This window comes from Temnothorax longispinosus, chromosome 11, assembly GCF_030848805.1.
Source record: "Temnothorax longispinosus isolate EJ_2023e chromosome 11, Tlon_JGU_v1, whole genome shotgun sequence".
Taxonomy (NCBI): domain Eukaryota; kingdom Metazoa; phylum Arthropoda; class Insecta; order Hymenoptera; family Formicidae; genus Temnothorax; species Temnothorax longispinosus.
Genome location: NC_092368.1, coordinates 7397653 through 7411349, shown reverse-complemented (window position 1 = coordinate 7411349; position 13697 = coordinate 7397653). Strand labels below are relative to the sequence as shown.

Below are 13697 nucleotides of genomic sequence, written 5' to 3'. Positions count from 1 at the left end.
AATTTCGCAATTAAATTATCCGCAACGGAAACGAGACTCATTGTAGAGAAGTTCATTAATGTCTTTCAAATGTAATTTATCAAATTATTGAGCCCAACAATCTGTCGATTATTTTAATGCTATTAAATCCTGTATTTTAATACAGACAGGACTATTAGATCATCTTTCATTAAATTCTCTAATCTAAAAGGTTAAACGCTATCACAAAGTGCATTGACTCGCATTTCGATGCAGTTTATGAAGACATATTTTAGACTTCGAAAAGCCTCGTGACTGTTTGTTCGCGGAAAAGTAAACTTTATCAAGTTCAATTATCCACGCGAGAAACGTACATGTCGTTTCTCCCCTTGGAATTAGGTCCAATCGAGCGATAACGGATAAATGTAGGCTAGCTATTTCAATAAATGCGCATGCAAGTCCTCGTCAATCGCCAGCGAGAAAAAGCGGAGCACCGGACTTTGCGGAAATAAAGTTGCGAAAAACGTTACAAGTGAACGTAAAAAAAAATCGGCAACAAAGAACCCGTTTAAAATTTCACTTTTATTTTACATGGAATTTAGATTTAAAAAAAATAAAAATAAAAACTAAATATACATATATATAAAAATACAAATAAAATAAAATTAATCGGCATTGAGTACAAGTAAAAACCGTAGACGTTACGGTTCAATACTTTACTCGCGAGCCTAATTTATGATATAACCATGTTTGCTTCGTTTGACAAGTATCTTATCGCACATTTAAGTTTTCAAGCTTATTTTACGACTAATGTTTGTACTTAGATATTTTCGAACCAGATAACACGTTCGTTCGTTCCCCCACTTATCCTTTAATTCAAATGGATTTTCGACACACGCGCACGCGTATGCGTATATGAGGTTCTCGTAGTCTTTAACGCACTGTGTGCGTATGTGATTTGCACGTATCCGCGCGTTCTATTACACACACGTCGTGCACGCATTTGGGATCCGCTGGTCAATTTGCGGCAATTACCGAGCTGTTGTGACCGGTTAAAGCCACTTAGTACCCGCGTAGATACGTGCACACGACGAATCATCCGCGACGAATCTCGCCGGCGACGACGGCGACGCTGCGAATCCGGCAACCGCGAAAGGTATATGGAGAATTCGCGGTAAAATTGTGTACACGTGCGCGCGTCGCACGTGCGGATTGACAAGGCCTCGATCGGAGATTTCCTCGTTTCGTGAATAAAAATCGGGCGTACGGATAAAAGTGAATGAGAGTCAAGTTACTTTTGACGGCGTGACGCAACCTCAAAGAAATTTATCTTGTAATTTGAAGATTAATTAGTAAGATTGCTAAGCGAGATGTAAGTAATTTAATTAGCATATGGGAAACGCGAGCACAATTTCATTTAAGATCAAAGCCACACGGAGTTCTTTTTTAATTTTGCAATTATGTAACATTACATTTAGAGACTCTTCTGAGAAATTTGAATCGGAAGGTGTGATAGACAGATATTTTTTCTATTAACTTTATTATTTTATTAATCTCAGCTCAACTTAGCTGCATATAAATATTAACCGATAAAAAATGTATAGTATGTAGTTCTGTTATTACGTTTGATTACGTAAAATAATGTACGAGATATATAGTGTAGCTGTTGCACATACCGTCAGGAAAAATCATTTGCTCAAGCTGAAAATATTCGAAACTTGCGAAGGCCAAAAGGATTAAATCGCGAACGGCTGCAGGCGAGGCACATAGCGCGTTGTTTAGACCGATATATACATCCGGGTTATCTTCAGGGTTAAGGCCGGGTTAACTTTAACTGTGCTTCGTATGATCGAAGAAAAATGCAGGCGTAACCGTGCCTACGTAAGCGAGCTTGCGAGATCTATCATGCCGAAGACACGGCATTGAACGATTAATTGTCGATTCTTTTCACTGTCCTTTTCTTTTTTTTTCATCTAAAGAATCGAAAATTTTAAGAAAATTTAAGGTCATTGCATTTTAATATTTGCGGGCTTTATAACTCTTCGTTGGCCTTATAGATTGCCAATTAGATTCTTTACAGATTTTTATTTTATTTTTTATTTAACTTTTTGCTGCCGTTTTCTCGCATGAGACAGTTCTCTCCTGTTGTCAGTCAAATCGTCAGATTTTTTTTATTTGATTTTTTACCGTTGTTTTTCTGCACGTTGAACGGTCTCTTCCACTTTAATCCTGTTTCGAAGATAATACGTTAAAGATTAGGAATAGCGACTGATACACTTTATAGAGAGATTGTGCACGTTGATGAATCGATGTTTGTCGGCAACGACAATGTTCACATATACACAATGGCATGTAACACTGTCGTGACATAAGAGAGGTGGCTTGTAGTCGATATCGCTTTACGACCTGAGAAGTAGCGGCGGTTTCTGTAGTTCGCGAGACGTGTCTTGTCAGTCATCGAGCAGAGAGATATAAGTACTCGTCGACAGGCAAACCTTTGAAATTCGCGAAATCTTGAGAATCCCGAAGCAGAATTTCGATAGGCCCTTCGGAAGTTCGGAGTAGCCTGTCGCTCCGGATGACGCTGATCGTAACGCTTTTTTTTCTCACTCGAAATGTTTACGGAGGAGCTGTCGCGTCGCAGCTGCGAAGTAACACGCGTGATCGTTTTAAAAGCGTTGGAAAATCGTCGCGGTGAAGCGCGACGCGCGGAAAAAGACCGTCGATTGGCGGTCACGAGCCGCCGGTTACATAAGCGCGTTCTCGTGATTACAGAGCCTTCTGCCTCGAGCCGAAGGAGAAAGAGAGACGCGATTGCTTCGCGACAGTCGGAATGGATAGAAAGAGAGAAAGAGATAGAGAGAAAGAGAGATAGAGCGCAGAGAGATAGAGGGCAACGACGTGCCGTCGTCGAGAGAACACGAAAGTCCGAATGGATGCTGGATGATCCGAGACGACGAGAGTAGTGAGATAGTGATGTGCGTGCAGCGCATGGTGCGTGTTGCGCGGCCGGTTTACGGGTGCATTTGCAACTGAGAGGTGGAAGGAGAAAGGGGTACGAAATCATTCGAGGAACGATAGAAACAACTTTCCACTACAATTGTATATATTTCTACGATTCGGGGCAGAGAGTCTCAGAAAAGTGATATGAATCGAGCAGGAAACTTCAAGTATCCTCCGAAGTTCCATATTTAACGCAGTAAGTTTACATTACGATAAAACAATTACTGCAATCTTGCATAACGGCGATTTGCACTTACTTCAAATTTATCTTGAAAAGCTTATGATTTTTTTCAGACATTGCGAGTAAAATTCTTACTTTTCAATTTATGATGTCTTTCTGCTTCTTTCTTGGATGTAGATGCATTTGTGCTTCGCGAATCAGAAATTTTGGAAACAAAGAGCTAGGATAACGTCAATCAAAGCTTTCGAAATAATAGCTGTATATTTTTACTGATAAAAAGAGATATTTGTGAACAAATTCTTGACGAATAAGAAAGAAATCAAAATTATACATTATCTTAAATTACAACCAACACGACTTTCAAGCTTCTTGTGATTAATTAATATCGTCAAAATCACTAATTGTTATATTTATTATTAAATGACAATTACATTTTTATATTTAATACAACAATTTAATATGGCAGGAAATATTTTTAATAAATACTTATTATTATTACAGAATTAATGGAAAGTAATGAAGTTTTATTGAAAATTTATTGAATACACATCATTCACTGCTACATATTATCTGTTTACATATTATCATTAGGGAAGTAATAATCGCATTAGATTAATGAATGTTTGAACGTTGTAAAAATCAGTGTTTTCGCTCGTCGCCTCCGAGAGATTTTTCAACGGCTTAAAAACATTTCACTCTACGCCCGTTTTAAACTTCCGGAGTCGTGTTTTTCCAATTGACAGCTGCCTATATATCCCAGATGTTGTCTCGGATGGCAGCGAATGGTTTCGTGAAATGTGCACATTGTGCACGTGCTTACGTACGGAACATTTCGTGATCGATATAACACCAAGATTCAGAATCGTGCACGCGTGATTTCGCGATTGATAAATACCGAGTACGCGGCGTATCGCGTGCTGTGTGTCGTAACGCGGTATCATACGACTGTCAGTCGTTTGATAAGAACACCAACCACGTTGGTCGTTGAAGGGAATTCTAATGAGCTACAACGGACGATTTTAACGGGAATTCTAATAAGTTACGTCGAACAGTAACAATGGGAATAATAAGATAAATATTTATTAGCTATATACGATCGTTGGGCATCTTAGCTTCCGTGAAAAAGATGAAAAGAGCTTTAATACCTAATTCATCGTATAATTATTAAGAAAGTTGATGAGTAAATTGTCGAGGAATTTAACAATTGGATTGAAATTAAATCAGAATCGAATCTTTGGATTTAAGCCTCGCGCTATTGCTGACGTCTGATTATCTCTTCTTGATGTCCGTTGATCCCTTTCGATCTTCCTAGTCAAGTTTCGGGTTAACAGGACATGGGCACATTATCCACGCCGGCGGCTCGTGATTTTGCTTACAGTGGGATCGAGCACGAGGATGAAGTGTACAGCGCGCGCCAACTGGCCGTGCATGACAGCGGTGCCGATTTGGTGAAGATAGAGAAACCATTGCCGGTTTTGGTGCCGAGCGGTGGTGGTGCCGTGTCGACGACGGACTCGAGCCAGGTATCGCTGAACGACGAGGAGGAGACTCTCGCGGAGGAATCGGCCATCGACGACGAATCCAGGAGCGACGATCGCCCGTTCGCCGTCACCGCGTCGATCTTTCGCTCGGCCAACGGAAAAACCGGCTGCAAAGACGTTTCGCAAAAGGACGGCGCTTTGCCGAAACACGTCCAGGAACAAAAGGCGTTCGTGCAAGCTCTTAAGGAGTCCCTGGAGGAGTCGATTAAGGAATCGCTCAAGGAGAACGACGAGCCGGCAGCGGCGGACTGCCGACAGTCCCTCACTAAGAAGACGTCCTTCATCTTCCAGGTACGGTCGATGCTCTCAACATATGAGCGAGTAGGTTTTATTTCCTGATCTTGGAATGGAATTTTGAAAACTTTTCCTAAGGGACTTAAAAGTTAAAAATTGCTAGGAGTACGGTTGATTCTTTCTAAGGTTGCTAGTCTTCTTGCTTGCTAATTCTTATCATTCTATTATATAATAGCCGCAACTTTTTTGTCAAGTAATATACGGTAAACTTTCAAAATCTTTCTCATCTGTGATTATTGTTTATTGAAAATGTTTGTCAGGTCAGTATCATTTATCAGCACGTAATCCCGTTGCTTATACATACTCGTTATCATCTTGGGATGATAAAATAAACGAATAAAAGAAGAAGTATTTCTCTCTTTCTCGGAGAAAGAGATATCTCATATTTTGGGGTAGACAATCAGTATGAATGGAAATGTACTTGTATGGTTCTTCACAGAAATAAACCCAGATAATTTAATAGTTTCCAAGGACGCAATCGAAATTAAATTTCTTGAATCAAACTTTTACGATTTTAATGATATTTCATAAATTTTATATAAAGAGTGTACAAGAGTTTTTAATAGCGTAAAAATAATTAAAAGAAACATTTGTTGAGAGATATTATTTAATCAAAATTCTTCAAAAGCGAATATTTTAATATAAGAATCTAGATTATAATTTCCAAGTTTTTCTGTCAATTACTTATTCTAGTCCGAGTTTCAGTTGAAAGTACTACTTGGTTTCCATAGCAAGTGCTGATGTGGCAAGCTCTAGGATGACTCGCTCTTATCTCGAGCCGTAATAACGCATCTTTGACCTTTTCCCCTCTAAATCGATCGTGTGATCTATACTTTGTTTCAGGATAAACCGACGGTGGTGCGCGATTCCTCGGACAGTGCTGGACACCGTGATCGTCCGCAGTCGGTTACGAGGCATCTGTTTGCACCGCTCGTGCAGCAACAGGAACAGCAGCAGCAACAACAGGAACAGCCGCAATTATTCTGCCGACCGCAAACGGCCACAGCGAGCATTTTCGCGCCTCGCACCGAGGACATGAACAAGGGCTTCTTGTATTTCAGCGAGGATCATCCGGGTGTCACCAGTGCGTATTCCCCTTTGCGAAGGCCAGAAAGGAATCTCAGACCCTCCATCCGTATTGTCGACTTCTCATGAGAAAAAAGGAGGCTCGAGGGAAAAGAGATAAGGAAAGATATGACGCATGAGTCGAGATTTATTTATCGTTCTCTAACAGAGCACAAGTTCTGACCCGCAGAAATTCTGTCTGAAGAGAGATATATTATGAGAAATACGCAACGCGATAATTAATTATCATGCAATTCTCTATTTTTTCACCTCGTTTCACCTTCGATCCAATTATATCAGATTTAATTTAGTTTCCCGGAATAAAAGTTATGATATCAAATGGAATGTTTTGTTAATGGAATTTATTGATTTGAACTGCTTTTTTTCGAGGTCTTCAATTTTTCTCGTGATTTATGAGATCGTTTTCATCCTCCTCTCTGGTTGACGTTTAATTACCCAAAGTCAATAATCGTTTAGAAAAAGATCGCCGTGTTAAATCGCGCTTTTCGCATTTCGCAGTGTTGAAGGACGAGCCGGATGACCTGACACATCTCGCACCCACGGCTGGCGACGTGTGCGTACCCTTGGAAGATACTCCCTTCCTGTCAGACATGCTGGACGAAATTTTCAGTAACGATCACTACAGCTGTCCTCTGCTGAGTCCGGGCGACCCTCTGACACCGGAGCTGCGTTCCGCGGATCTCTCAGGATCCCTTAAGGACGCAGATCTGGTGGACGCTACTAGCAGGACCAAGGACGCGGTTGATCGTCTGGCCGATAGCGATCCCTTCATGTACGGCGACTCGCCCGGAAGTCCCTGCGGCATCGACCCGAGCGCCGTGTTGCCGTCCCTCTCGAAGTATCGGCAGGTGAGTGACAAAGAATCATTTACTAAAAATTTATTCGAAATTTCTTCTCCAAGATATAATATTAGTGCGCGTATTAACATGTAATAATTATTTCAGAGTCCTGAGCGCAGCATGGACTCATTAGGTAGTCCTACAGGAGGTAGTGGCGGCGATGGGCTTTCCGAGGACGAGATGCTTATGTTAGGTATCAGCGACAGCATAGGCGATGAAGAGTTGGCACTCAGAGCCCCCTATATTCCAATGTCAGATCAGGACGAAGCGTTAGAGCTGCTCATGAACGATGACATGGTCATGTGGAGCTCGTCACAATCTGCCGACAAAGGATCTTCGAAATGGTGAGTGCCACGTTGGTTCTAATCAATGTTATGAAAATTCGCTCTGTAACAGTAATTATAAATCATGATGTAAATAACCACAAGATAAATTATTATATAAGATTAATATATAATAAAAGCGTAAAGAGAAACAAAATAAAAAATACGATAATTTATTTTCATTTCTTTGTGCTCCGTTTTCATTTTGCTGTTTCTTTTCCGACAGGCTACTCGACGATCGAGAGCAACGTAATTCTGAATCCAGTCTGGCACAATTGCTACGAACCGACCAAGCGGTATCGCGGCGATACAACGATCACGGCGGAGGTTTGCTAAATCCGACGCACTTACTGGGGCAAACACCCAGAAAAAGTAAGCGTGTACTTTTTCTCTCGTCCGTCGTTTTGTTTACTGTACTTATCTATTTTACATTTATTTTTTATATTTGCAGATGTATTAAATTATATTGATAGTTTATTATTAACTTTATACAACAATTGGATATAAGTATATAAATTTTATATTTAATATTACACGTTATTACAGTTATATAGATTATTATATTAACGAACATAATTAACACCCGTGTCGTTTTGATCTTGCAGACACAATCTTCGAGTCCGATCGATGGTCCTCTAATCAGGAACGCCCGAATAAACGCATTCACTCCGGATTTAATATGGACTCCGAAAGCGAGTACAAACGTCTTAAGTGCGACGACTCGTCTTTTGAGCGTATAAATCTCGAAGATACTTTATTAACGAAGCAACAGCGGCTATCGACAACGCTTCACAAGAAGTCACTACCGAGTCTCGGTAATACCTGTGGTAGCCAGCTTTTGCGTCGCCTCGTCTCGTCTCAAATACCGAGCATCGCATCGCAGGCGACAACTTTATCCGACATTGATGGCGATATTCGCGGTGACGGCGAACGTCGCCGCGGGGACATTTTGAAGCAGCGCGCTCGCGTCCTCGACGATCTCATCGACCTCGTTGAGACAGAGGGTAATCGCGGCGGAGGAGGAGGCGGAGGCGAAAATCGCAGCAGCATCGGCGATGGCCTAGACAAGATCGACACAACAAGCCGGAGGAGGAATCCTTCCTGCGGCACTGGTGGCAGCAGTGTGCTAATGAATCTCCTGGTTTCCGGCTGCGACGTGAGTGCGGGATACGTTTGCTTGGTGAAACCAAAGCCAACGGCGAAGGGCACTGGAAACGCGTGACAACGTTTTCAGGAGGAAGCGAGCGTCTAAAGGGCTGCCTCCTTTTGGCCGCTGTCTCGTCGTTGTTGATTCATCCAGAGCGAGAATTTGCATGCGACTCGAAATATTCGCACAACTACGTGGCTGATTTTCAGAAATGAAATTGTAGATGGAGACGAAGGGCCAAAGGAGACGGCGAATACTAGTTTCTGTGGTATCCGATCGCGATCTCGAGCCAATAAAAATTCTTCTTACTTTTTATACGTCCGCTTGTTCCTCGAGTTTGCGTCCGCGAGTTCGAAGATCGCGTCTGAAGTTTCGAAATAAAGAAGGAAAAAGTATAAAGTTGCGCCCTTTGAAAGAAAGAAACGCAAAATGAGTTTGTTGCGAATTGCCAGTCGAAGAGAAGGAGTCATAGACAAGCGAGGTAGTTTCGCTTTGTCGTTTAATCCTAAAATGCACTGCGTTCAATGTTTATCTTATTGTTAGATAAAAAGGATACATATTAATATATATATATTATATATAATATATATATATATATATATATATATGTATATATGTGTGTATGTATATGCATATATAGTTTATAGATGAGACTAACGCTTTTATTCATATTGAAAATGAATAGAAAATATACTATATAATCAGAAAAAAAATAAAAAGAGAAACTTATGAGAGAAGTTTTACTATAACAAGTTTACTATAACAATTTCTAGAGTTGTATGAGTGGTTAGATAATTATATAAACAGCGTTGCTTTGGAGCGCATTTTAGGATTAAACGAGCTGTACTTTAGAGCGACGTTATGTACACAATTTGCAAAGTATATGGAAATGTTGATTGAATATTATGGAAATACATGGAACATCGAATTACCTGATCAGCTGCGTTTCGTTTCCTTTCACCGTCGTCCTACAACGTCCACCATTGTTCTATGACTCGCAATTTTACTATCAAATCTATTGTCAAGAATCATCATCTCCGTACAAACGTTCAATATAATTAGACGCGATTTTATTTTATCGAGTTATTATTAGCAACTGAAAGTTTAAAAATCAAATCTCTTCAAGAAAATTAAAATGCTGCTAGATACAAAAACGATAAATTAACATTTAATTATTCAGAATAAAAACTTATCTTTTTGAATAAAAGAATATTTATCTCATACATTTCCAACTTCATCTGGAAATTCACTTCTGTTCAATCATTTTGAATAACGATTTTTATTAATTCTTTTTTACTTGTGCTGCTTTTTCATATATCAATTACTTAGTTTTAAAACTTACTCACAAAATAATTTTTACCGGATAATTAGAAGAAATGTACCAATGTTATTAATGGACGTGACCGATCATCAAATACTTTATTCACCTGAAAATAAAGATTACGATCACGTGGTGGCTATCGTCTTTCATGATCTGTAACGAAGGTAAGCCTCGTGGCTTACCTTCATCTAGATCACGCGATGCGATAGTCACAGTCACTTTGCTCAGCAATCGTTCATTTACATTTATTAGACGCCTCTAGAGTCACGCGAACAGCAAGAAAGAGCGCCTAAGGGAGTTGAAAAAGAGGTTTATCGCTTGACTTGTCACTTATCAGCATGATCTCCCTGCTCTATCCTATTTCTTTTCCCACGAAACGCAGCAATGTTTTTTTATTTTTTTTCAAGTTAACAACAACAAAAATTCATTTGTCAAGTAGTTAAGCTCTTAATATGAAGAATTAGGAAATATAAATTGTAGATATTTATGTATTGATAAGACGAAGATAGAAATTTGATGAGTTTTTCTTTACCTTTAAATTGAGATTATCGCAATGCTTAAATATTTAGAACGAAAAATCTTGATAATTATTAAATCTTAAATTAGATAAAATTTCAGCTCTTACTTAATTGTCTAAATTCGTTGACTCATCCTCTTTTCCATCTTTTCAAATATATCCTACGATAAAATAACAATCTGAATAATAGTAATTTCGTTTTTTTAGGATCCTCTGATCAATTCCCGCAACGTACCAACTCTGTTACCAAGGAACTTGACGACCCCGTTGTCCGTCAACGTGGACAATCAGATGGTACCGCATTGCGGGAACGCGGACGTCATATCCTTGCCCGACCACCTCAGTCCGGACACCAGGAAACACTTGATCGGGCCCTTCACCGGCGGCGGCGGAGACGGGAGTACAACTCCCATAGTCTCACCCACGACGTCCGCGATGGTGTCTTTTGATGGCTTCGACTACGACGCATCCGCGGGCTTGCTCGAAGTGGGACCAGATGTACTCGGGAATCTACTGCTCGGGGATCGAAATCTGGTGTGATCCATCGCGATGTGATTTATATGGGCACGCCAGAGGATCGATCGATCGATCAGGGAAATTAGAAGCTGGATTCGTTCAATATTTATGTCTTTCGTAAGAAGTTCTTCTTTCATTCCTTTTTTGTGACACGATTTAAGTGTTGCTGCGATATATCTTTACTTCTTCATTGTAATTAAATTATAAGTAAACTGCTGATTAATTTTCTATTGTCGACGTCACACTCGATTTCAGAGCCTGTGCAATATACTAAATGCAGAAATAGAGAGCGGAGAAAGAAATTAGAGTGCGTTACGCGAGATTTCATGAGAATCCTGCTTCTAATTTCTGCGTGTAAATAAAATCATTTAATTCCCGGTGCTCTTTAATAATTTGCTAAGCTGAAGATCCCAGAAACGTGGTAAACGCAGCGCAGTTTATATTAGGTGTTCAAAAAGACATTCGATTAATGTAAAAGTGGCGCAACTCGAGAAGCTTAGATTCAGATTTAATTAATATTTTTAGAGTGACCTTTTTTTTACGATAATTTCTTCAAGTGGCAATCGATTCGCGTCATTTCAACGATCGATACTTTTTTACATTCTCCGTTTGCGAGCGAATGTTTATCAAGTATGTCAATGGGTTTTTACAAATTTAGACGAGGGAATTAATTTGTATGTTCTGACGAGCTGCGTAGCGAGTTAAGTTTGGCAAGATGATGCTCTGTTGTAAAAATGCGAGTCATATCTTTCAGTCGAGTCGATCAAAGGTTATACCGTTTTTATGATAAAGAAATTTGTAAAATTTTTGTGCAGATATTTAGTTATTCTTCTATAATCTATCATGTGTTTTATAAACATTACATGTATTATAATTCTTTTGATTGTATCGAAATACGTTGGTAAAATTGTCGAAAAAAAAACACGTTTAAAGAATAATTCTGGTAATTAAGATTTAACGTTCTAGAAAATTATTTTCTATTGCTAATTTTTAATTTTTGTTGCAAATTTCTATTCGATTACTTTTATTTGCTTTTACAAAATAACGTTCGATGCGGTAGGATTTAGAATGTAGGCATAATAAAGTTAATAAAGTATGCATAATTATCGAGGAAAGTGGGATAGTAGATAAGATGTTATCTAATAATAATAATAATAATAATAATAATAATAATAATAATCATCGAACTTTAACGTGTTCAAAAATTTACAAACATCCATAGAAAAACAATCTCAACTTGAGAAAGAAAAATAAAATAAATAATTATTTAAATATTTCTAACAGAAAGGAAAATGTTATAGCCTTTTAGCGGTTCGACCTGTCTTTTCTAAAAGTTGTATATAAACGAGTGCATTTATACGCATTGGCGTGCAAATTTGCGTATACGTATATTATTAACTAATTAAGTAGGGAATTTAACGAATAAAATAGAAGAAAGAAGTAATAAGTTGAGAGCGATATGTTGGGTTTCAGAAAGTAACGAGTGATTATCCCATCATTTCGAAATTCAAGAAAGTAATTAAAACAAAGAAAAGAAGCGTGGACAACTTCTCGATATTAGTTCCATTTTAAACAATGCAATGTCAAGAGCGGTGAACAAAAAGTATTTTTGCGACATCTTTTTGTACATCGCTTTGCATATTTTCAGAATAAAATAAAAATGGAGCAATATTAGTTATCAGATCATTTTTATTTTTAAAATCGATAAAGCATGACAAGTCGCGGCGTTGCTGCGGTTGTCGCGGTTAGCGTTGCATTCAAATCGCTTTCGAATTAGGAAGTCGCAATACTGACATTCTTGTCGCATGTTGCTGACTACCATTGTCTTTATTGATTGTTATTGCGGTAATTTCTACCAAGCTTTAACCAAGATTCATTTGTTGCTACTGCACCATGATTACTCGTTGCATACAACTAATATCTTCTATTTAGCATTATGTTTGTGACTGCAATTTATTACTGCAGTTATTATTGTCATATAAATTCAAACATGTATTTTTTTATTATAATTTTATTATTTTAATACATTATTATATATTACAGGTTTAATGATACTATAATAACGTTGAATTAACAGGTAGTTGACGCTATGATGTGGATACGATATAGTTAAAAAAAAGATAACCAATATTTAGAAATAAATAATATTTCTAAAATTGAGTTACATACTTTTTCACTTTTCACCAATTATAACTCCAAACATTTTAAGATGCGTTCCGAGTTTGCAGTTAAATTAATTTAAAAGTCTAGGAACTCTCTTAGAACTTTTAATAGCATTTTTATAAAACATATTTTTTGATACATTATCAATTTTTAAAACTCGTGTATCGTCATGCATTGATAGTTAAACTCTGCCGATAAATTACCGACAATAGATAATTTATCGACCGTTGTCTTTAAATAAAAAATTTAAACTTAAAAATTTGTAAAGTGTGTGAACAGAATACAATTATATAAGAGCTAGCGCGTATTTTTATTAAAATTATAAGAATTGTAAATTTATAAAATTGTAAATTTCTAAATTTGTCGATAAATACCGACGATTAAAATTTATAATATGTATATGGTATGCGAACAACAAAAGTAGACAAGAGTGCAAGCAAGCGAGAATGTGTTATGGATGAATATGTATGAAGAGTAATAATAATTATAGAAAAGCTGATTAATAAATAATGTATAACATTTTGTAATTTTTAAAAAATTAATAAAATCTATTTTGATACAACAACAAAATACCTGTCTTGTGAATTAATAAGCATACCTTTTGCATCTATTTTCTATACGCTGAATTAATTTATTATTAAATTAAGATTTTCTCTCTTGTGATTCTGAGAATAATATAAGTTTTATCAAAATCTAAAATCTTAAAGGTAATTATTTAGAAAAACTTACACAGCACGAATATCCTTGACTTGGACATATATCTTATAGAGGGTTAATCCCTGTGTAAAATGCGCTTTGAATCAGGCGA

At 37.8% G+C, this 13697-nt stretch overlaps 1 protein-coding gene across 2 annotated transcripts in view; it reads left to right on the top strand.

Annotated features, from left to right (window-relative positions):
* Sima (HIF-1 transcription factor component sima) overlaps window positions 1-13459 on the top strand; it is a 53320-nt gene extending 39861 nt beyond the window's left edge. For both annotated transcript variants that reach the window (XM_071794186.1, XM_071794185.1), the window contains exons 8-14: window positions 4521-4974; window positions 5821-6061; window positions 6562-6911; window positions 7008-7246; window positions 7452-7597; window positions 7831-8381; window positions 10418-13459. In XM_071794186.1, coding sequence (XP_071650287.1) covers window positions 4521-4974; window positions 5821-6061; window positions 6562-6911; window positions 7008-7246; window positions 7452-7597; window positions 7831-8381; window positions 10418-10750 — 2314 coding nt within the window. In that variant the 3' untranslated portion in view covers window positions 10751-13459. The remainder of the gene's footprint in view (window positions 1-4520; window positions 4975-5820; window positions 6062-6561; window positions 6912-7007; window positions 7247-7451; window positions 7598-7830; window positions 8382-10417) is intronic.
* The last annotated feature ends 238 nt before the right edge of the window (window positions 13460-13697 follow it).